The sequence below is a fragment of the Cervus canadensis genome, chromosome 2, assembly GCF_019320065.1.
Source record: "Cervus canadensis isolate Bull #8, Minnesota chromosome 2, ASM1932006v1, whole genome shotgun sequence".
Classification (NCBI taxonomy): Eukaryota; Metazoa; Chordata; class Mammalia; order Artiodactyla; family Cervidae; genus Cervus; species Cervus canadensis.
Window position 1 is genome coordinate 38,808,867 of NC_057387.1, and position 24,955 is coordinate 38,833,821.

At 33.8% G+C, this 24,955-nt stretch overlaps 1 protein-coding gene across 6 annotated transcripts in view; it reads left to right on the plus strand.

Annotated features, from left to right (window-relative positions):
* Positions 1 to 24,955, plus strand: part of COL11A1 (collagen type XI alpha 1 chain) — a 210,274-nt gene that overhangs the window by 177,842 nt on the left and 7,477 nt on the right. For all 6 annotated transcript variants that reach the window (XM_043460500.1, XM_043460499.1, XM_043460501.1 and 3 more), the window contains 11 exons: positions 1,337 to 1,390; positions 2,431 to 2,484; positions 11,162 to 11,215; positions 11,352 to 11,459; positions 11,932 to 11,985; positions 18,658 to 18,711; positions 19,698 to 19,805; positions 20,280 to 20,333; positions 20,438 to 20,473; positions 20,568 to 20,621; positions 22,528 to 22,777. In XM_043460500.1, coding sequence (XP_043316435.1) covers positions 1,337 to 1,390; positions 2,431 to 2,484; positions 11,162 to 11,215; positions 11,352 to 11,459; positions 11,932 to 11,985; positions 18,658 to 18,711; positions 19,698 to 19,805; positions 20,280 to 20,333; positions 20,438 to 20,473; positions 20,568 to 20,621; positions 22,528 to 22,777 — 880 coding nt within the window. The remainder of the gene's footprint in view (positions 1 to 1,336; positions 1,391 to 2,430; positions 2,485 to 11,161; positions 11,216 to 11,351; positions 11,460 to 11,931; positions 11,986 to 18,657; positions 18,712 to 19,697; positions 19,806 to 20,279; positions 20,334 to 20,437; positions 20,474 to 20,567; positions 20,622 to 22,527; positions 22,778 to 24,955) is intronic.

Here is a 24,955-nt window from a genome sequence, read left to right on the forward strand (position 1 = left end):
ATAATTAAAGAAAAGCCTTAATTACTTCAGTGGATCCCCACAATTAGGAAGAAAAGACAGATGTAAACTGTAGCCACATGTACCAGAACAAAAATTTGTATATTTGAAAACTATTAGACTTGCATTATGGCAGAAAGTGAAGAGGAACTAAAAAGCCTCTTGATGAAAGTGAAAGAGGAGAGTGAAAAATTTGGCTTAAAGCTCAACATTCAGAACACTAAGATCATGGCATCTGGTCCCATCACCTCATGGGAAATAGATGGGGAGACAGTGGAAACAGTGACAGACTTTATTTTTTGGCTCCAAAATCACTGCAGATGGTGACTGCAGCCATGAAATTAAAAGATGCTTACTCCTTGGAAAGAAAGTTATGACCAACCTAGATAGCATATCAAAAAGCAGAGCCATTACTTTGCCAACAAAAGTCCATCTGGTCAAGGCTATGGTTTTTCCAGTGGTCATGTATGGATGTGAGAGTTGGACTGTGAAGAAAGCTGAGTGCCGAAAAATTGATGCTTTTGAACTGTGGTGTTGGAGAAGACTCTTGAGAGTCCCTTGGACTGCAAGGAGATCCAACCAGTCCATCCTAAAGGAGATCAGTCCTGGGTGTTCATTGGAAGGACTGATGCTGAAGCTGAAACTCCAATACTTTGGCCACCTGATGCGAAGAGTTGACTCATTGGAAAAGACCCTGATGCTGGGAGGGATTGGGGGCAGGAGGAGAAGGGGACGACAGAGCATGAGATGGCCAGATGGCATCACTGACTCTACGGGCATGGGTTTGGATAAACTCTGGGAGTTGGTGATGGACAGGAAGGCCTGGCATGCTGCGATTCATGGGGTCGCAAATAGTCGGACCCGACTGAGCAATTGAACTGCACTGAACTGAGACTTGCATTGCATGATTATTATTATCTCTTCATTGGGTTAGTGTTCCAGAGTTTGTTGGGTTGTACATTTTAATTATCTGAGTAGCAGCATTACTTTTCTTTCAAAATTACAGCAGTTCTGCTTTTACCTTGGTCTATTCTAAAATCCAGATATCTCAAATTGCATCATATTTGTTCATAGTTAAAGGATGCACTCTTCTTGTATAATAATTATATCTTCCCCTTTCTTTATATTCAGAACATACTATATATTTTTTAATTTCATATGGGAGAAATTTCATAAATTTTATAGTAAAAGATTCTATAATTCTTAAAGAAAACAACTGAAAGAATATAATGATACTCTTGTCTATCTAAGCTGGTACATCATATCTTTTTTTTTTTTTCTGATAAAAGTGAGTTAATAGTGAGAAATACCTGGGTTCATTTTCTTTTGCTGATTATAGGGTCAAGATGGTGTTGGTGGTGACAAGGGTGAAGATGGAGATCCTGGACAACCGGTAAGTAAGAACACTATTTTATTTAGTCTCTGCAGAGTCTCAAGATATTTTAAAGAAGTAATCAGGCTCTCAAAAGCATAGCTAAATGTACACATATTTTTCTTAATGAATTATCAGTCATATTTGAACTCCAGTTTAAATTCAGTCTTCCATGGAATGTTTCTTACTTGATACGATTTAAGAAATATAAGCACAGCCTTTGTAATAAAAACTAAAGCTGTATCATAATAGTGATTTTGTCACACCAGATCACATTCAACTATCTCTCCCATTGTGTTAAATGGAAAATCATTTTAAAGTCACAAGTGAGACTTAGATGAAGAAAATGAGGTTATCAGCCTATTATTAGGATGAATTACTTCAATTTCTAACCTAAAGGAACTCAGCATTATTGGACTATTTTTTTTAATTTTTAATTTGGGAAATTAATGTAGCTTCGGCCACATGTGGTTATTTAAGGAGGAAGTAAGGAGGATGCTTACTTAAGTAGGAGTGAAAGACAAACTGCACTCAACATAACTTTGTCTCTAGAGTCATATCCACTGGATGTTTGCAGTCAAAGATATATAGGTTTATTTTGTGTGAATAAGACTTGTGGGTCATATCCCAGCATGTTGTGTTCTCCTTTGCATAATAAAGGGTAGTGTTGCACAAGATAAAGTTAGAGATACAGATTCATAGTTCACAGATGTATGTGATATGAATAGAATTATTAACCACATGATTCTATTAATTCGTACATTGATTGGATATATGTCAGATATAAATTAGCACTTAAAAAACAGTTTTAAATAGAAGGAATTCAATTCCACTTTTTTCTTCTATTTATATGAAGAAGTTTTCCATATAAATTTACCAGTTCTAATTATAGATATCTGGAGGAAGTTTAAGTATCTGAAATAGGGCTGAGATATTCCAGGAAATAGATGTGGAGAAATGAAAAAAGCGTGTTGGTTTCATTCCAGATTTTGAACAGTGCTGGAAGCCATAAAATAATACTCATAAAATTGCTTAAAAGATATTTTTTTCACATTTTATAGGGTCCTCCTGGCCCATCTGGTGAGGCTGGCCCACCAGGTCCTCCTGGTAAAAGAGTAAGTTTAAAAATTTTTTTATTTGAAATATCTACTAATTATCCATTCTGTGTATAAATTTATATAATATATATAAGCTGCAGGCAACATTATAATGGTACTGAAATATATAAGTCCTAGAGAATAATTTCCTGAATTTGCCAAAATAATTATTAATGTTAAACACACTTTAATTGACAGGTTTAATCTGTCACAGTGAAAAATAGTTTCACACCTCTATGCTTAGATCTCCTGCTCTGTAAAAATGTCGCAGACTTTTTAAAAGACTCTGCTGATACCCTAAACTTCAGCTCATGGTGTCGTCTGAAGTCCAGGGCTTCTTTAAAGAATTATAGAAACCTTATTACAGTATCAATAGTATGAGCTCAGAAATCAGCATGTTAGATTGTTTTACACTGTCAAACTACTCTGATTTGGAAACAATGGCTGTATTTTAAAAAATAACTATAGTGAAATATAAAAATCTTGTTCAAAATATTGGCTACTAGGGAACCTAGGAGATTTGCTTTATTGCCTTTTCCCTATTACTATACTGTTTTTATAATAAAACAATCCTGTAGACCTGCCTCTTGCAGGTCTTCTATCAATATCGAGTGTTCTCCTGCACCTTCTTTGATCTAGTTTTTAACCTCTCCATGAACAAAATATGTGGTAAACATTAAAATGTGTTTCATAGTCTCATTTTCTCTTCAGTAATTCAAAAGCACAGAGCAATTGGGGCCACACTTGTTTTCTAATGATAGCTTTATATTAGGAGATATTCATACTATACATCTTCCTATACACAGAGTATGAACAGGTTTTAATTCTGTCTCTCAGGATCAGAGGAGCCTGGCAGGCTACAGTCTGTGGGATAAGAAAAAGTCAGACACAACTGAAATGACTTATCATGCACTCAGGATATAAATTTGAGTCAATATTTACAACCAAACACTTCTCTGCCAGGAATGAACTTAGTTTGTAGTGAATATTGTCTTTGAATACAATTTTATCCCACTGACCAAGTGCCTGTTTTAACTTTTCTCCTCCTCTTCCTCCTTTTCTTTCTCATAATTATTATTATTTTATTTGTTTGCTTGTTTTCTTTTTGTTAGCAGGCCAAAAGCATAGTCTTGATAGAAAAAGAAATATATCTCAAAACAACCATTGGGCTATTATTCTTACATACATTCTCAATCACTCAGTTGTGTTCAACACTTTGTGACCATATAGACTGTAGCCTGCCAGGGTCCTCTGTCCATGGGATTATCCAGGCAAGAATATTGGAGTGGGTTGCCATGACCTTCTTCAGGGAATCTTCCTGACCCAGAGATTAAACCCCATCTCTTAAATCTCCTGCATTAGCAGGAAGGTTCTTTATCACTAGTACTACCTGGGAAGCCCAGAAATACAACTTAGAATAAGTTAATTTCCTTGAGTCTCAATTTTCTCATTTATAAAGTGGGCAAAATAATAGCCAATGCTGGAGTGAAATTAAATTAATAAATGTATATTTAAATCATCACATCTAGTATCTGAATTTATCAAGAGTTCAAAGAGTGAATGCTTTTCCTAAGGAGTTAAATACAAGTTTTGAATTATGGCATCATTTATAAATGAAACAAGCATATTAATTAAAATGTACAGATAAGATAGACATTTTCTTCTAATTTCTGAGTTCTGTAAATTGACATGAAAGTTCATTAGCAATGAATTTATAACTTCATCATTAATTACATTTTTTAAATATAGAATACTGTGACTCTGTTGAGGTGGATACATATTTGTATTATTTATTTGATGTAAATACATATAAAATCATGTAACATAAACTGTAAAGGAATTTCCTATGACAACTACTGCCAGAAAACAGAGCATTAAATTCATGATGACTGCATATAATTTCAATAACTTGAATTTGCTAAGCAACAGGGATCTAGACCTAGTTTGAGAAATGTGCAAAGGAAGTACTTTAGAACTTTGCTGTATGTCTGTGAAATCACCTTGTTTATGTACTGAAGGAACACAAACTCCTGAGGCAGAAGGGATAAGTGAAGTGAAAGTCGCTCAGTCATGTCCAACTCTTTGCGACCCCATAGATTATACAGTCCATGGAAATCTCCAGGCCAGAATACTGGAGTGGGTAGAATTCTGCCTTTGCTAGCTTTTGCATTCAGCCAGCAGGCAGTTATTGTCTTTGATGCAAGAATCAATTTAAAATTCAGATCAGTTCAGTCGCTCAGTCGTGTCCGACTCTTTGTGACCCCATGAGCTGCAGCACGCCAGACCTCCCTGTCCATCACCAACTCCCGGAGTCTACCCAAACCCATGTCCATTGAGTTGGTGATGCCATCCATCCATCTCATCCTCTGTCATCCCCTTCTCCTCCTGCCCTTAATCTTTCCCAGCATCAGGGTCTTTTCAAATGAGTCAGCTCCTCCTGATGGTGGCCAAAGTACTGGAGTTTCAGCTTCAACATCAGTCCCTCCAATGAACACCCGAGACTGATCTTTAGGATGAACTGGTTGGATCTCCTTGCAGTCCAAGCAACTCTCAAAGAGTCTTCTCCAACACCACAGTTCAAAAGCATTTAAAATTACCCTTGTGGAAACAGCAAAAGCATTCCTATAGAATAATTATAATATCTGATCTATACACTTACTACTTAATTGAATATGGAATTTCCTTACCATTTATTTCCCTTTAGTTCATCTGGAAAGTATAATTTTAAGTCAGCTTTGTATGTAATTTGTGGAAATTAATATTTCTCTTATCCTTTGTTTCCCTACATTGGACATAACACAAAAGTAGATCAGTAACAATTTTGCTATAACATCTCATAGCAGAAATAGCAATGAATAGAAATGTGTTGAAAAGTATTTTATTTCCCTTGAGGGAATCTTGCAAATAAATGATAATAAACTTTCCTGATAGAATATTGATCAGAATGTTGTGAGGAGCAGTGATATTAAGAAACATCATTCTAACAGTTATTGAACAGGTAGGAAAATTAAGTTGCCATTTGTGGTACATGTACCTTCTGTCATGCATTTTAATACTTGAGAATAAACATATATTTCCTTAAGGCACTAGACGACTACAGTTTATATCAATAGGCCATTGGATTTTAATGCTCCAGTTATCATTATAGCTGTTTGAAACCAAGAGCTAGTTCAAAACCCTTATATTGAAAAAAAAATCTACAGATGACTAAACTGATTTAAATATTATAATTTGAAAACGCATATACTAAATGGAATTTTAAGGAGTTTATCTCATTTTTGCCAAAGGAAAATTGACAAAAAATTAAAGCAATAACTGATATTATTAATTGATAGAAATATAGAGGAAATTTTAACCAATTTTATATGCTCATATATAACATATATGAGCCTATGCCCTTATGCATGGATGTGGATGGTTAGAAGATAAAATGCTATAAGGAAAATCCCTTCCATATCTACCTACCCTAAGATAAAGATCAGATATTAGGTTCTTAGGAAAGCCTTCCTATTGCCAAACTAGATCAGCGTACCTTTCTTGTACACCTATTTCATCTCCCTGTGTTTTACAATGTACTGCATTTGTTAATTTTGTCTTCTCTCTTTAAACTTTGTGAATTTCTTAGAGTTTCACCCTTTTTCTTACATTTTCCAGGCACAGTACATTTCTGGCATCTAAGAAAGTTTTAATTATTTGCAGCATGTATGGAAGATTGTGCAAATTGTAGAGTAATGTTGTAAAATGTGAATAGTGGAAAAGACTATATCATATTTTTTGGGTTTTTTTTGGTCAATAGATTTCCCAATATATTTATTTATTTTTCCGTTTATTTTTTATTAGTTGGAGGCTAATTACTTTACAATATTGTAGTGGTTTTGCCATACATTGACATGAATCAGCCATGGATTTACATGTGTTCCCCATTCCGATCCCCCCTCCTGCCTCCCTCCCCATCCCATCCCTCTGGATCTTCCCAGTGCACCAGCCCTGAGCACCCATCTCATGCATCCAACCTGGGCTGGTGATCTGTTTCACCCTTGATAGTATACTTGTTTCAATGCTGTTCTCTCAGAACATCCCACCCTCGCCTTCTCCCACAGAGTCCCAAAGTCTGTTCTGTACCTCTGTGTCTCTTTTGCTGTTTTGCATATAGGGTTATCGTTACCATCTTTTAAAATTCCATATATATGCGTTAGTATACTGTATTGGTCTTTATCTTTCTGGCTTACTTCACTCTGTATAGTGGGCTCCAGTTTCATCCATCTCATTAGAACTGATTCAAATGAATTCTTTTTAATGGCTGAGTAATATTCCATTGTGTGTATGTACCATAGCTTCCTTATCCATTCGTCTGCTGTTGGGCATCTCGGTTGCTTCCATGTCCTGGCTATTATAAACATATACATCATATATTTTGAAAGTGAAGTGAAAGTGTTAGTTGCTCAGTCGTGTCCGATTCTGCAATCCCATGGACTGTAGCCAATCAGGCTCCTCTGTCCATGGGATTCTCCAGGCAAAGATACTGGAGTGGGTAGCCTTTCCCTTCTCCAGGGGATCTTCCCAACCCAGGGATTGAACCCTGGTTTCCCACATTGCAGGTGGATTCTTTACCAATTGAGCCACCAGGGAAGCCCAAGAATACTGGAGTGGGTAGCCTATCCCTTCTCCAGTGGATCTTCCTGACCCAGGAATCGAACCGGGGTTTCTTCCATTGCAGGCGGATTCTTTACCAGCTGAGCTACCCGAGAAGCCCATTGTATATCTTATATAATGTATATTTCTCACAGCAAGAAAAATGTTGCATAGCAGTGATACTGATTTACAAGAACCTATTTTGTTGTATCGTGTTTTATGAGACATTTTCCAATCAAAACATTCATTGCTTCATGATAGTATAGCAACTAAGTCACTGCATTAAGTCCTTGCCTCTCTGTTTATGCAGATATCTGAGAAAGAAGTGACTAAAACAAGAATTTGTTCATAGGCATTTTTAGTTTTCTTTTTTTAAGAAAACTGCCTATTCTCTTAGAAAAACTACAGTATCCATTTTCACTCTAGTCTTTCTTAAAAATAAACCTGTTTCATCTAGAAAAAAATATAAAGAATAAGTGAAAAATGGGGAAAATGAGATAAAGAACAGACCAGAGTCATTTAATGTGGATTTCCACCAGGATAGACATTAGGCATTCATTCAAAGAGGAAAGAAATCCTTTTGGGATGAAAAAACTTTCTATTAAATCACAATTTTGTGGCTATGCTCTAGTTTACTTGTATTTAAATTTTCTAGGCTTTTTAAACTCAAATTTTCCTTTTTCCCTTGTAGTAAATGCAACATTTTTGTTACATTTTAGATTGCTGGTGACTTGCTTTTTCTAAAGCTGGATATTTATATATTTTCTGTATTATAAAGTTCATGGGTATAAATTCAATCTTGAAGTTAGTATGTTTATGTCACTATTGTAAGGTAAAATCTTCACAGAATAAAGAAAAGCCCATTATTCATTGATCTCATTTCTATTCCCCAAATTATAGTCATTATGGCTATTTTACCCACTGTCCTTCCCTGATGGCTCAGATGGTAAAGAATCTGCCTGCAGTGTGGGAGACCCAGATTCCATCCCTGGGTGGGGAACATCCCCTAGAGAAGGAAATGGCAACCCACTCCAAGTTTTCTTGCCTGGAGAATTGCATGGACAAAGGCTACAGTCCTTGGGGTCACAAAGTCGGACAGGACTGAGAGACTAACACTTTCACACTTGAAAAAGTTAATATTTTAGCCATCATACCAATATTTTTAATTGATGTATAATTGACTTACAATATTATATTAGTTTCACTGTACAACATAATGATTGGATATTTTATACATTGTAAAATAATCATCACAATAAGTTTAGCTACCATCTGTGCACAAAAATATGACTCAGCTCTTTAACACTAAGAAATATTTGAAGCTTATGCTTCTATGGAGAAGTACTCTTTCATAAATAGTATGAAATTCAAAAGATACACTTAAGTTTCAATGCCTATATTATTGTTAACAAATTACTGCTTGAATTGTAAATAAGAGACTGCTTACAGAACTTATACATTTCTTATTTTGGGGTCAAGGAACAAGGAATGTCTAATAATAGATGAAGCTACAGTGATAATATTGAGAAAATAATTCCTGATGATATATTCATTGCCTCTCTCAGAGAGAAATTAGTTCACAGAACTCTGAATTTCGTGAAGTGCTTGGTACTCATTTTAAATGTGGATTTTAAAGACCAAATGAAAGGCTAGCATTTATTCACCAGTAGAATATTAATAAAGCATCTGGAAGAAATTCATCCTCCCTCACCTTGCATCCACCAATTAATATTGTCTCTTCTACTCTTCCCAAACTCCAATCTCAATCTTAGTGGATGATTTTGAACACAATTCATAGCAAAAATTAAGTAAACAAATGAAAAGCAGGAAAGTCTGGGGATAAATGAAATACTACAATTTCCTAGAGATCATTAATTTTCTTTTTAAACTTCCTGTACTTATGTCTGAACTTGTGTAAAAATTTTCAGCACAATTAAGATTCAGGTTGAATCGTAATGTTTGTTAAGTAATAATAAATATCAATGAATTAGTGGAAGTGAAATAAATATTTTATAATCCAGTCATAAATTTGTTATGTCTTAGAATGAATTTGCTAGGAATATATACATTGTTTATCCCACCACAGTAAGAGGGCAGAAGCGCTCTTACTGACTGGACTGTCAAACCAAATGCCCTGCTTGTGTTGATTTGAAAGATTTCTAAGAGGTGCCATAAGTGAAAATATCAATGGCCTAAATATAATGAATAGGAACAAAATTTATATACAGTGGGAATTATAGCATATTTCTAGCTTCAAAAATTTTTGTTTTCTTTGATACCTTGACTATTATATTGAAGTTATGTAATATAAATGATTCCTTTTTACCTATTTGTTATGAAGTTTAGAAATGTCAAGTTTTATATTTCACTGATGATGAAGAAAATGTAAGAAGGAAATCTGAATGTCAAGTTTCAAGATCTGACCATATAGTACAGGATCATAGTATAGAATTTCTTTTTAGCTGACTTCAATTTTCTAGTTACAACAAGTAATTTAAAAGATGGAGTTCATATCCTGTAGGTGTTATAAACCTGAAAAGTATGAAATAAAAAATCTGTTGAAATGATATTTGTAAATGTATTTTGAAAGTCAGTTTTATTTGCCGTGATTCTTAAGTTGCCAACAGGGTGAAAAATATTGGTAAAATACTTTAATTGAATTTATATAGAATAACAATAGCCAATCATTTTAGTAATAATAAAAGCAATAACTAATGTTTGTAGTGTTTTTATCACTCACGTACTGTTATACACCCTTTAAGTTTATCAATTCATTGAATTCTCATGATGATGCTGGGAGATAGCTGCTATTATAATACACATTATGCAGAGAAGTAAACTGAATCACTCACAGTACCTAGCCAAAGATCACAAAGCTAGTGGATGGCAGAGCCAGGATTTGAATCTAGGAAGTCTGAGTCCAGGTTTTAGGTTCTTAAACACTAGATTCCATACCTGTATTTGATACTGCTCAACTGGGAAGTTCACAAAATACTTCATGTGTTGCATCATTTAAATTTTACAATAATTCTATAACAAGAGAATTCTTATTAATAATATTTTAGACTTCATCGACTCTATGGACATGAGTTTGAGTAAGCTCTGGGAGCTGGTGATGGACAGGGAAGCCTGGTGTGCTGCAGTCCATGGGGTTGCAGAGAGTCAGACACTACTGAGCGACTGAACTGAACTGAACACTTTAGGATGAAAGAAATGAAGTTCAAAAATACTAATAATTGGTTAAAAGTCACATAGCTAGTAAAAAAGAACTGAAGAGAAATAGGTAGACCAATACCTCACAAAGATTGAAAACTATATGTGTGTGTGTGTGTGTGGAGGAGCATTATGAAAATCTTTAAATATATATAATAATTAGCATTTCTCCATAGCAATCCATGCAGCTATACAAAAGTTATGCAAATAGCAGTATGTCATTAAGTTTTTGGATGACATGTGGAGTGTGAAGATTTTTTTCTGTTTTCTCTAATACTAGATTTGTAAAAGTCATGCTATTTTTATGCCACTAAATTATGTGAATTATATAATGTCAGAGAATAAAAAGTCAGTATCTGTTGACCAATAAGATTTTAAATGTTGTACTATTCCAGTTTGAAAATAATCTTATGAAAATGTGTAACATATGGATATTCTGAGATTAAGAAAGGAGCCAGTCTAAAACACATATAATGATGAAAATCAAATCTGAAACCCTCAATTAATTTCTAATTATACAACATAATAAAGGATAACTGAGTGTTTAACACACTAAGAGTGACTAAGCACTAGCATTTCTTTAAAATTTTTATCTTTATTGTCTCCTTACATTATTGTGATGTGATTATCTGTAATCTACTCAGTCTGCGCTTCATTTGTGCTTAATATTCTAACTAAAATTTGTACATCAAAGGGGTTTTGAGTTTTCTCAGTTTCTTAAACTAAATTGCTATAGAAAATCACAATGTATTAGAATCTCACCAATTAAATTGGGGTATTTATAAATAAGATCTCAGTTGTACTGTTTTTATATGCTATATGTATTTTAAGTGCAATTCTGTGCTTGTAGGGTCCTCCTGGAGCTGCAGGGGCAGAGGGAAGACAAGGTGAAAAAGGAGCTAAGGTAAAACATACACTCTAGGTATCCTGTTTGCAAACCTCATGTATGTATTGGACAACAACTATTTCAGTACTTCTCATAAAATAATAAAATGTCTATCTTCATTATTAATGCATCCACATATTTTATTTTCTAACAGGGAGAAGCAGGAGCTGAGGGTCCTCCAGGAAAAACTGGCCCAGTTGGTCCTCAAGGACCGGCTGGAAAGCCTGGTCCAGAGGGTCTTCGGGGCATCCCTGGCCCTGTGGTGAGCATCTGTGCTGAAAGTTGTCATTTTGAAAATAATGTCTTATTTCTAAGAAAAATTATGGATGAAAATATTTATGTCAACATTATTATATAAATTATTGTATATGGTAAATAGTATGTAAATAATTAAAGCCAGAGCCAGTGAGAATATTTAAGTATGTCATTTATTTAATAAGTACATGATGAAATTCTAAATTATAAAGGTAGAATAGAAAGCTAAGCCCTAAGATCTCAAAGATGTAAGACTTTTATACACGCAGTCATCCATCTGTGTGTGTGTGTATGTGCATGTAGACATACAAACAGCAAGTAAAAACACTCAAAAATTGCTTACAATATTTGTAGATGTTCTCCATGTGATGGAATTCATAGGTGATGTTTGCTTTCTTTTTTGCATTACCAAAATTAAAGAAAAATAATATGTCTGCTTTTGTTAATTTAAAAAATCTGTCATTTTTTTTTTTCCACAGGGAGAACAGGGTCTCCCTGGAGCCGCAGGCCAAGATGGGCCACCTGGTCCTTTGGTGAGTACCACATTTTTCTGTTGTTACAATTCCAGAAACGAAATTGTTTATAAGCTAGAATCCCTAAAATTTTGTCTGGTAAATTGGTTTATATATTGTAGAGTATTTAAGGAAGTGTATTACTCAGACCAAAGTAAAAAGAGGAAAATAATTCTAACTGATAAGTTACTTGGAAAATATGCCCTTGATCAAAAGATCTTTCCTATCTTATGTCCATTGGATGAAAAAAAAGAAATTCCATTCTGAATAAAATGCCACTAATGGCCCAGCCAGTTCTTTTCCAAATGTGGACAGTTCCCCTAAATGCATCAATTACACTTAGTTTCCTGGCACTTCATTTAAAAGAATAGCATTGGCACGGGCATACAGTGGTTCTTTCACCAAATAAATTGTTCTGTTCATGAGTCATATGGGCTGAAAGATAAAGCATTAACCCTCGTGAGTGAAGAGAGGTACAATTATTACAACACAGAAGCTTGGTTACTATCATAAACTGTATATGCAAACAACACACTTGAGAAATTCAATAAAGCATTTAGCTGACTAGCATATAGTTCATAGAGGCTAACCTTGCTATAAAATTTAGGCAGAAAGTGAGACTCCAAGACCTGCTTTTAAAATTATTGCCTACTAGGTGACAGATTCTATCTCATGGTAGAGACATTTGAACTTCAGTGTCCAAAAATAGTAATATGTAAAGGGATTAATTAAAACAGGAAACAAGACCTTTAGCGCTCTTCAAGTATAATGTGCTCAGTTACTCAGTTGTGTCCAACTCTTTGCAACCTCACGGACTGCAGCCTACCAGACTCCTCTGTCCGTGGGATTCCCGGGCAGGAATACTGGGGTAGGCTGCCATTTCCTTCTCCAGGGTATCTTCCCGACCCAGGGATCAAAGCCACATCTCCTGCATTGGCAGGTGGATTCTTTACCCCTGAGCCACCTGGGAAACCCCTCAAGTATAATGTATATCAGTTTAATTAGTCAGGTTTGTCTATAGAAATTTTACAAAACTGCCTCTTCTCATGAATATATCAACTACCTCAGATATATGTACGTGCTGAGAAAGGCCTTGAAACTAGTGTTCACAATCTTAACCATTCAGGAGAACGTGGCCGTTTCTTTTTGTAAAAATATCACAAAAATTTCCTCTAACATTCCAGGTATTAGTGTTATGGAGATTATTTTTTTTTAACTTGCTTTGAAAAGTTAAAGATCACTTAGTTTAATAAATAGATAAAAGTTATCAAATTTTGAGAAGATTGTCAAATCTGCACATGACCCCACTGGCTTTGGAACAGGGACTTGACAAAATAGGATCATCAGCTCCATGTCTGCATCACTATTTAGAGAATACTCTTCTTAGATATGCTAAATTCCTAAGTGCACAGAGTCATAGCCTCGGAAAAAAATACTCCACCTTAATACCACCCTAAAATTTGCCAAAGATTTTTTTGGTCATTTCAGATTTTCCAGTAAGTATTCTGACCTTTTTCCAGATGTAATAAAAAGCATCAAGCTGGAGATTTCCTTCAGCTAATATTAAAAATAAAACCATCAGACATACCACCTGATTCTAGCCTGCAAAACTTTATAATTCTGAATGTTAGCTAAATAACTCACACCCTTTTCCACGGTAAAATGGAAAGCAACAGAACTGAGGAACATGTGTGTCATTTCTTTTTCTGGCTGCTTTTTTGTTTGTTTGTTTTATCAGAGAGTATTTAGAATGCGAATCTGTTGTAGATTTTTCATACCATCAAACAGTTTGTGCTAATTTTGATGAAAATGCTACTTGGTCTTCAAGAGATGAGGATGAGTGGAGAAATCATCTTCAGGATGCATTTTATAACAATTTAATGAACTTTTCAGTTCAACTAAGAAAGGCAATTTTGGATTTGAGCGAAAAGTAGCATATCATGATTGCAGGTTAAGGTCATCAACTTTCAACCTGAATGAGTTTTAAGAAAGTTATTCAATTTTTTTAAGCTTTAGGTTTCTCATCTGTAAAATGAGAATTTAAGTAGCATCTATCTTATAGGATGTTATGAAGTTAAAATGAATTAAATGGGGATATTAATATATTTTTATCCACGGGGTTCTCACGTTGATAAAATGAGCTATTCCTAAAAAACAAAACAGAACTGAAGCAACTTAGACCATTTGCTATGTAAGTAACAATTTAACAACTTTATATTAAGATTTGGATTGGGAATTCTTTGGGCTACAGTGAAAGAAACATTTCGTTTCAACTTCACTGAATGTGGGTTTCCTGGGTGGCTCAGAAGATGAAGAATGTGCCTGCAATGCAGGAGACCTGGGTTCCATCCCTGTGTTGGGAACATCCCCTGAAGAAGGGAATGGCAACCCACTCCAGTGTTCTTGCCTGGAGAATTCCATGGACAGAGAAGCCTGGTGGGGTATAATCCATGGGGTTGCAAAGAGTCAGACTCAACAATAACTAGCACCTCACTATATATAGTTCTTTCATAAGCCTGGTTTTTCTTTAATTATCCCAATTCTCTAACACAATTATTATTATAATATATTTATAAATAAAGCTCTGAGGTAAGAAAGAACAAACATTTTAAAATTCATAAAATGATAGCTGGTATCTCACCATTCTATATGATCAGCTCTACTAGAGTTTATATATGGTACAATGTTTACTTATTACTTCAAAATTTAGATATTTCTCATGGCAAAAATTAAGCTTCTACATATGCATGAATTTTATATACAGTTAAATATTCAGAATCATCATATGAAACTGAAAGTAGATAAACAGTATATGTGAAAGCTAAAAAGAAAGCTAAAAACAATAATGAGATTGTATAAAGAATTTTATTTAAGGGTTTTTGAAGTTGAACTTTTTTGTTGTGTTATTTTTGTTTTGTTTTGTTTTTCAGAAAGTATAAAAAATCAAATGGGAATAAAATTGAGTGCTTTAGAGAACAGTAATTGTTGCTATATTCCCTCTGCTGCATAGTCAAAATAAATATGATTTAATAATTTTATATTAATTTTTATTTTATTTTTAAGGCATAATTAGCATCTATTTTAGTTTTAAACATTTATTTTGTTTCATAATCTTTCATTTTAAGAACTATTTGTTCCAGTGTAGCTGAAAAATTGTTTAGTATTTGTACAAGTTTACCTTATCATACATTAATTCTTTTTACATGCTGATAAGTAAAATAATCTGATAGCATTATTTTTTAAGCCATAATTGCTGAATAATGGTAGGATGGGTTACCGAATTATATTTAAAATTTTTAAATGCTACATTTAACTTATCTGTAAACAGGTTTGAGATGTGTAGCATTCCATAATGATTAAGCAAGCTTAAATCACAGAACATTTGCTTTTCACCAAATTAAATGTTATTTTACAATACTACTTTCTAAATAAAGAGTAGGATCTGAATTTTCTTTAAATTTTAATGCACTAGAATTTTGAGATGCATATTAAAGCAAATATTGTGTACAGAATGATACAGCAGGGGAAAATACTTGATTGTGTATTCTAGACACCTAAGAATGTATCATCCCTGTTTGCCTTTTCACTTTATTACTTATGAATTATGTATTTCATGGGGTTTTTCAATTTACAATATTCTAAAGAGGAAATAGAAAATATGTGTACCTGAAATAACATTTTTATATGCAGAGTTGATATTTTTGATATGTTGCAGGTTCAGAGGATTTTTATAACTGCTATCACATCATAACTTGCCAATGTCTATTTCCAACTGATGAAAACAAGAAACTGACTTTGCTTGGCAAATGCCTCCTTAGATATAGTTTGCAATTTTATGATATTATTAGCTTAAAAGAATTAACATTCATTTCTATAACTCTTTCATGAAAAATATTTATAGAAATGATTTAAAAGCATTACAAACACAAATAACTTCTAGTATGTTTCCCATTACCCTGAGCATTTAGAATCTGTAGTGTTTCTTTCTTTTGCCATTATAGCTTTTACTATTAGAATGTCATGAGAAAGCTGATTGATAACCATCTAGAGCATATCAGAAACAAATAACAATAATTCATATTTCCATATACTTCACTATATGTAGTGCTTTACTAGGCCTGTTTTTTCTTTCTCTATCACAATTCTCTAACACAGTTATTATTAGAATATATTTATAAATAAAGCTCTGAGATAAGAAGGAACAGACTCAGGAGTACCCGACTAATGAGTGGTAGACCTGAGATGCTGAATGAAGCAGTGATTGGAATATCAGTGTTCATCAAGTGACATCCCTATTAGTTCTCCCACTTATAGCAAAATTTCTGTGAAGTTTATCGCCTACCAGAGAGAGCTTGAATGTAAAATAAGAAGAAAGAAAGAAAAAAATCTGGCCTCTTTAAATAGCTTTTGTATTTCAATCTAAAGAATATATTTACTTTTTACTGACATTTGTCAATTTAACCAATATTTTTAAGTGGGTTCAGGCTACTGGTTCAGGTATATGGTTCTTTTATGAAATTACATATTTCTTAGAACTATTTTTTATGCATTTTTATGTCACCTTGTGCTTACATATAGAATGTTTGGCATCTATCCTGATGGTCACATGACATCAAGGAATTATTTCATTACTCATTTATATTATTCCTTTAAAATTGTGCTACTAGGCGACATTAATTTCCTAACCAATAATTTACCAGGCCTTTCTGATGAGAACAGAAAAGAGTTGGTGCAAATATACTTACTTAATCTTAAAATTATTGAACTAGTAGGACTAAATAAGTAATGCTTTTATTTTAACATAAATGACATTCTTTATGCTATTCTGATTTTCATATTGATTTAACAGATTTGGACCTAATGCCACAGAATCATTTTTCTCAAACTTTAATGAATAATAAACCTGTGAAACAGATTGCTGGTCTCTAACTCCAGAATTTCAGATTCAGTTAGTCTCGACAAGCCTCTGAATTTTCTTCTCTAATATGTTCACAAAGGTTTTCCCCGATGGCTCAGTGGTAAAGAATCTGTCTGCAATGCAGGAGATGCAGGTTCGATCCCTGAGTTGGGACAATCCCCTGGAAAAGGGCATGGCAACCCACTTTGGTATTCCTACCTGGAGAATCCCATCAACAGAGAAGCCTTAGGCCACAGTTTCTGGCATCACAGAGTCTAATATGGCTGAGCATCCAAGCACTCAAAATAATAAGTGATGATAATGCTACTGGTCTGAGGATCACACTTTGAGATCACTCACTCTGATATAGTATTAGCAAATGAGATGAAAGTCCCGTGTTAGAATCTAGCCTTAGAATATTCCTGAAAGTGAATTTGATTATTATTTTAACAAAGTAGCATGATTATTTATTAGTTACACAAAACAGAATCTGAACTGAATTGATAACAAATCTACATCTGAGGATTAATAACTTTTTCTTTACAAGAAGATATTAGGCACATTTACACTTAAAATTGCATGCAATTTCTATAAAAATAAGTTTATCTATTGTCAATAGAATGATATAGGGAAATTGTTCACTTTTATATCAATACTTACAGAATTTCAAATTCATTCATGTAGTGCAGTGTGTTAGTCGCTCAGTCATGTCCAACTGTTTGCAACCCCATGGACTCTAGTCAGAGGGTCCACTGGAATTCTTCAGGCCAGAATAGCTTGTCATTCCATTCTCCAGGTGATCTTACCAACCCAGGGATCGAACATGTATCTCCTGTGTCTCCTGCATTGGGAAGCAGGTTCTTGACCACTGTACCACCAAAACAAATTTAAATATTTCTGATAACAGTCCAAAACACTGTTGTTACACAGGACTAATTTATACTAATATTTTTCTTACCTTTCTCTGATATTCAAGATTTCAGTTTGAGGAGAAGACCTTGAGAAACTAAAGAAAGGAAAGCATTTATCTATGCAATTTAACAGTAGCCCCTTGAGACAGGGATTATAATCCTTTGTTTACAGATGAGAGAACTGAAGTTCTCTTTGGTTAGCTAAACTGCTGATAAGAGAATCTGGTTTCTATTCCAAGTCTATCGGATTCTCAACCCATAGTTTTTATATTACATCATGTTATTTAGATTAGATCCATGGCCCTTAATACATTAAATTCATAAAGATGATGGACTAATACTTACTGTGCTCTTTCACACTGGAAACTCAAGTTGTCTAGAGAGGGAAAAAATACTTATGGTAGCCTTGCAAAAGATACTACAGTGAAGACTAATCATATAGCTTGATCAAAGTTAAAACGATTTGATTTTTAAGTGCTATGGTAAAATCTTTACTGAAATTATAATTCAAATAGTTCAATTCAGTCTATATAATTCAAAGTCATAGAGAAAAAATTATATTTTGCCTTTGTTTCTTGATGCGGTATTTGTTGTAAGCAGTAGTGACTCAAGTATAGTATTATCCTGGCCTTTCTCTCATCCATCACCTACTTGTAAACTATCTGCCTGCATAGTTCAACTTGCTGTAATTTCAGAACAAGAACCTTAGTTTGTGTTGAAGTACACTAGTTTTTATATCTAAAAATTTGTTTAAAAGACGTCATTATGAATATTTTTGTGAGTAGGGGCCAGGACTAAGAATTAGTTGCTAAAATCATCCCGTAATTTTCATTACAATATAATTTGCCCATACTCTATGTATGTTTGTTATTTCTCATTATTTAGGGACCTCCTGGCTTACCCGGTCTCAAAGGTGACCCTGGCTCCAAGGGTGAAAAGGTGAGAATAAAATAATATATTATTACACTGTTGATATCCTAATTGCAGAGACTACAATTATGCACATTAAAATCACTCAAAAGGAAATTTCAAGGAATTCCTTTGTCATTCTAACCAAGGAAAATGCTGTCAGTCCTTAGCTTCCAAGAGGAATTCAGAAAAGAGAAAATAATGATGTAAGAATGTACCAGAACTCAGTGTTATATTAGTCAATGTTCCTTTGTAGAAACCATATGGAGAAAGCATATGGTTGTACTAAAATAACTATTCAGAAAATAAACAGAATAACAAAGTGCCAATTTTTTCATGTTTTCAAACATGAAAATAAAAATTTTAAACTAGACTGTCCTTCAGATGGTAATTTTAAAGATATATGTGCTCTATTGCATCAAATAATTAAAGAAAATAAAACATGTTTAGAGTGACATTAATATTTTTTAATTATGTTTGTAAATATTTCTTAGGTACCGAAAAATCTCTGAAGAATAGAAATCATTTTATTTTTTTTAATTTAATTTTTTTAAGCACCAAAAGCATTGTCTTGGGTTATAGCCAATTAGCAATCTTGTTTTAGTTTCTGGTGAACAGAAAAGACTTAGCCATACGTATACATTATCTAATGCTTATAAAGCAATGAATTATCTGTTGCTTATTTCACCAATATTAAATATGGTCATTATTGGATTTTTAGTTAAAGGAATTCCCTTTAAGTAAACGCAGCACTGAAGTGATACTTTCAGAAAGCATTTTGTTCAATAATACATATTCTTAACCCTTAATGAAGGTCTCACATAATACAATCAGTAAATGATCCTATTAGGTGAGGAGGAAAAGTTTCTTAATCCTATATTTTATTCAGAAAGGGTTAAAATTTTTAATGTATTTTTATTCTTATATTTCATGAATTTAATTTGAGTTATTTTATGACTATAACTTAATGCATGGTTGCAATTTATACATCATTAAAATTTCTTTGCCTTTCAAAGGGACATCCTGGTTTAATTGGCCTAATTGGTCCTCCAGGAGAACAAGGTGAAAAGGGTGACAGAGGACTCCCTGGAACTCAAGGATCTCCAGGAGCAAAGGGAGATGGAGTGAGTAAAAATATAATTTATTTTCCTACTCCTTTCCAATCACACAATCAATACACCCCCACACCTGCACACATTCCTTTAACATGACCAAGGAAGTGATTTAAGTTAATGATGTTTTCAAAACAAAATTTATTCAACTTTAGAGTAAATAAACAAAAATTATGAAAATTGGAAACCATAAAAATTATACTTCAGTTGTCAATTACACAAATGTTCATTGAATCCTCACCACATACAAATAATTATTCTCAAGGCCGTAGGAGCATAAAGATATATATAGGGAGAAATATTGCAGCAAAATGGAAAAAAAAATACAGATTATCTTGCAAAAGTTATTTCTTAGATTTAAAATGGAAAATTTTAAACCATTCTTCTGTATGTCTTCACTGTCTAAATTTTGCAGTGTTTGTTGTTATGTAACATATAAAAATGGAGTCACTGAGAAAAACTAATTTGTATGAAACTTCTCTGTAGGGAATTCCAGGTCCTGCCGGTCCCATAGGTCCACCTGGTCCTCCGGGCTTACCAGTAAGTACAAGACAGAAGAATTTTACAAGGTTAACTTATAAATAAATCAAAGAGACATAGATCCTCTAGATTTTTTTGTCTACTTTCACTTTTGCATTTTTTAGGGTCCTCAAGGTCCAAAGGGCACTAAAGGCTCTACGGTAAGTACCTTTCCGTTTGGCATTTAAATTTTTCAGTGATGCCTACTTAGATGCTTTGGTCTCCATTTACCTTGTTGCTTATTCTTTCTAATAGGGCCCTGCTGGCCAGAAGGGTGACAGTGGTCTTCCAGGACCTCCTGGGCCTCCGGTAAGTGCATGGTAACGAGAGGAATACTTTGGCAATTAGCGTCTTGAGACTGCCAGTGATTTCTCTGAATTTATAAGAATGAAAAAACACATTCTGTCAAAGTACTGATTTTCTAGGAAATAGCAACTACCTTAATTAAGTACTTAGGTCTGCATGCCAACATGTGTCTTTTAATTGGGCTTCCCTAGTAGCTCAGATAATAAAGTGGCCGCTTGTAAATTGGCTTCACTCTTTGAATATAAAGATACTGTAACTATATATTATAATATCTTGCTTTATTTTTTAAGAAAATCATATATTTTTATATCACATTTTCATGAAAGCAACTGCTTCTATGCCACAAAGATATATTAATACCTAACTAGGAATAAAAAGTAAAGTTCAGATACTTGGCATTTTTTTCCTACTGCATATAATGATAATAATAGCTACCACTTATTAAATCTGACATTTACCAGGATTCACACAACTATTGTGTTAGATCCATGTGACAAAATTTGCGACTTTCTTCTTGAACTTATTTCTAAGCTATATGAGTACTAATTTGCTGTGATGACAGTAACAAAGAATCAAAAACTAGATGGTTCAAAGGATAGAAATGTTTTGTCCCTCAAATTTAGAAGGCAGAAGTCCTAGACCAGAGTGTCAGAAACATTGGTTCTGAGGTGATGTGTGGGGGAAAGATCTGTTGGAGACTTCTCTCCTTGGTTTGTAGAAGGCTGTCTTCTTGTGTCTCTTCACATGGTCTTCGGACTATGCATGTCTCTGTGCCAGATTTTCCCAGTTTAGAATGGTATCAGTCATACTAGAATAAGAACCACTCTAATGCCCTCATGTTCACTTTAATAATTATACCTATAGCCACTTCATTTCTAAATAAGGTCTTCCTCTGAGTTACTGTGGCTTTGGAATTCTACACATGGATTTTTATGGGATAGAATTCAATCCATAAAAGTACAGATTAACTATTTGGTGTAATTCTACTCTTATAGATATGTAAATTCAAGTCTGATTGCACTTCTTTGTTTATATATACAGCTATAAATGTTTGGAACCAGCTAATGTGTATTTTTAAATGTGATATAAATCATTGTCAAGTACCATAGATATCTCATTATATAACACAAGAACCTAAAAATGTTTTAATCTTCAGAGACTCAAGTCTAGTTGCAGGGATAGGACGTGAAAATGAGGACTAGTTAGTAAATAAAAAATTAACATATATAATATATCTCCACACAAATCTGTGCTATGTTACTTCTATAGAAAAAGGTCCAGAAGTCATCTGATTTTTATGCCTACCTCGATATCTCCACTAGATTCTTTTTAAAGAATTCACAAAGTTTATATATAAAGATATATATGTATAATAATAAGGGCTTCCCCTATGGCTCAGTGGTAAAGAATCCGCCTGCAATGTGAGAGACCTAGGTTCGATCCCTGGGTTGGGAAGATCTTCTGGAGAAAGGAAAGTCTACCCATTCCAGTATTCTTGCCTAGAGAATCCCATGGACTGTAGTCCTTGGGGTCGCAAAGAGGTGACTCAGAGGTTAAAGTATCTGCCTGCAATGCAGGAGACCTGGGTTCGATTCCTGGGTCGGGAAGATCCCCTGGAGAAGGAAATGGCAACCCACTCCAGTATTCTTGCCTGGAGAATCCCATGGATGGAGGAGCCTGGTGGGCTACAGTCCACGGGGTCGAAAAGAGTCGGACACGACCGAGAGACTTCACTCACTCACTCATGTATAATAAATATATATAAGCAATTAGAGAAAGCTTTAAAAACAGAGAAAACATTGAAAGGCTAAACATACTGTAATTTCTTATAAGATAACATAATCAGTAATAATATTTGCAGAATACTTTACCTTAGGAAGCAGTTACATGCACATCATCTCTTTTACAGGGTCCACCAGGTGAAGTCATACAGCCTTTACCAATCTTGTCACCCAAGAAAACAAGAAGACATGCTGAAAGCATGCAAGCAGACGCAGGTGATAATATTCTGGATTACAATGATGGAATGGAGGAAATATTTGGTTCCCTCAATTCCCTGAAACAAGACATCGAGCATATGAAGTTTCCAATGGGGACACAGACCAATCCAGCCCGAACTTGCAAAGATCTGCAACTCAGCCACCCTGACTTCCCAGATGGTATGTTAATAATACATGACCAAGTGAATGTCTTGAGCTTCTAAGTTACTGAGATGCATTGTCAGCTCATTAATTCTAGTTAAATATTTAATATACACTCTAAATAAAATGAGAGTGAATGATTATTAATTCAAATCCTGTAGACAAAAAAAAAAAAGCCATTTACACTGTAATTCTAGATCTACTTTGGAAAATCTTTGTCTTGTTAAATAAGGTTTTGTTAAATTATGACAAGATCATTTTTAGATGGTCATAGATACGCAAGGGCTTCCCTGGTGACTCCCCCTGCCAATGCAGGAGATGCAGGTTTGAAGCCTAGGTCAGGAAGACCCCCTGAAGAAGGAAATGGCATCTTATTCCAGTATTCTTGCCTGGGAAATCTCACAAACCGAGGAACCTAGCGGGCAACAGTCCATGGGGTCACAAAAGAGTCAGACATGACTTAGCGACTAAAAAATAACAACAACAAGATAACCCAAATGTATTTTGGTATGTAATTACTATCATAGAATGGGTATGATGTGTGCATATATATGTGCATATTACTACATATTTATATCCTATGTCCTAATTTATATATAAGGCTTAAGTAGCATAACTGAATCATGCGACCTATCAGTTTAGCAATGATTTGGTGAAAAGAGTATTTAAGAAATATATAGTTTGAGGCAAAAATTTATTTCATTGATCCATCAATAACAAGAACAACAGTGAATGATTTGTTTGTAATAATATCAAGATAATTTACCATACCTACCCACTCCAGTATTCTTGCCTTGGAGCTCCTCTGCGCCAAGAACAGAGGAGCCTAGCTACAGGCTATAGTCCATGAGGTCACAAAAGAGTTAGATGACAACTGAGTGACTAAACAACAAAATTATTTGACAAAACTCTTATATACCTGTTCTGAGAGGCTAACAGTCCCAGGTATCTTAAGTGACTAACCCACATAATCCTAAACTAAACCAAAAGTGGGCAGATCTGTATCTGATTTTAAATCTCCCACTTTAAGTGGAAATACTTTGTCACTCTATTTACTTGTGTGACATTATTTTTCACTATCGATCATATAATAAATATTGTAACTGAGATCCTAATAACTCAGCATAGACAGAAAAGTTTCATGCAATTCAAGAACAGACATTCCTTATGAAAAAGAGTAACTTAAAAGTCTCCTGTCTTAAGCACAATCTGTTAAAAAGAGACACAGATAATTATTAAGGATTCTTTACAAACTGCTATCAAAAATCTTTGCATTTATATTTATTTGAAATATATATTGTTTAGTTTCATATTAATTCAGTGATTTATAAAAAGAATGACCCACATTTCTGATCTAGCTAGGGTAATCATACATATGTGACTGAATATCAAATGTAAAACATAAGCATTTACTGACAACATAAAATAACATATGATTAACTAGAACTTGATGCTCAAGACAATGAAATGGATGAAACTGTTAGAAAGCTACTGTGGACTACAGTTTCTATATATTAGCCTTTATTAATTCTTTGTGTTAATTAATTACAATTAAATATTTATTTATTTATTTATTTATTTATTTATTGGTGTCAGACACTGTTATTCATGTAGAAACTCACAGATAAACAGAAAGAACAATTCCTTTGGGCTATTATTGTCTAATGATGACTACAGGTAAACCTTAAGTTTTATAATAGCATTGTGTGACAGATACAGATTTCCCCTGCTATCCAAAATTAGAGAGTTCCTATGAAATCTCTTGCAAGTTGAAATGGCAAAAAGCCAAAAAAGCATCTTAGTAATTTAAATATATGTCACTTGAAAGAATATCTAGTAACAATGTTAACTAAGAAGAGATAAAAATAATGCTTACCAGATAATTCAAAATTATTTATTCTTTAAAACCCTAAGAAATAACAAAGATTGAATGGTTATTCCAGTTGGTAAAATCTTAGATGATTTTTATTTTCTTGTGTAATTTTCTTCCAAGAAATTTAATTGGTTCCAGATGTGAAATTATTAATGGTGTAATCAGAAAAAGTATATTTTTTTTGTTAAATAATTTATTTTAAAAAGAAAACTGATATTAAATTTTCAGGAGTTCCAATACTAAACCAAGCAGTTTGAGCTTTTACATTGTTTAAAGTTCATAATCAGTGAATTGACATAATTTAAATCAATATTTGAAATGAA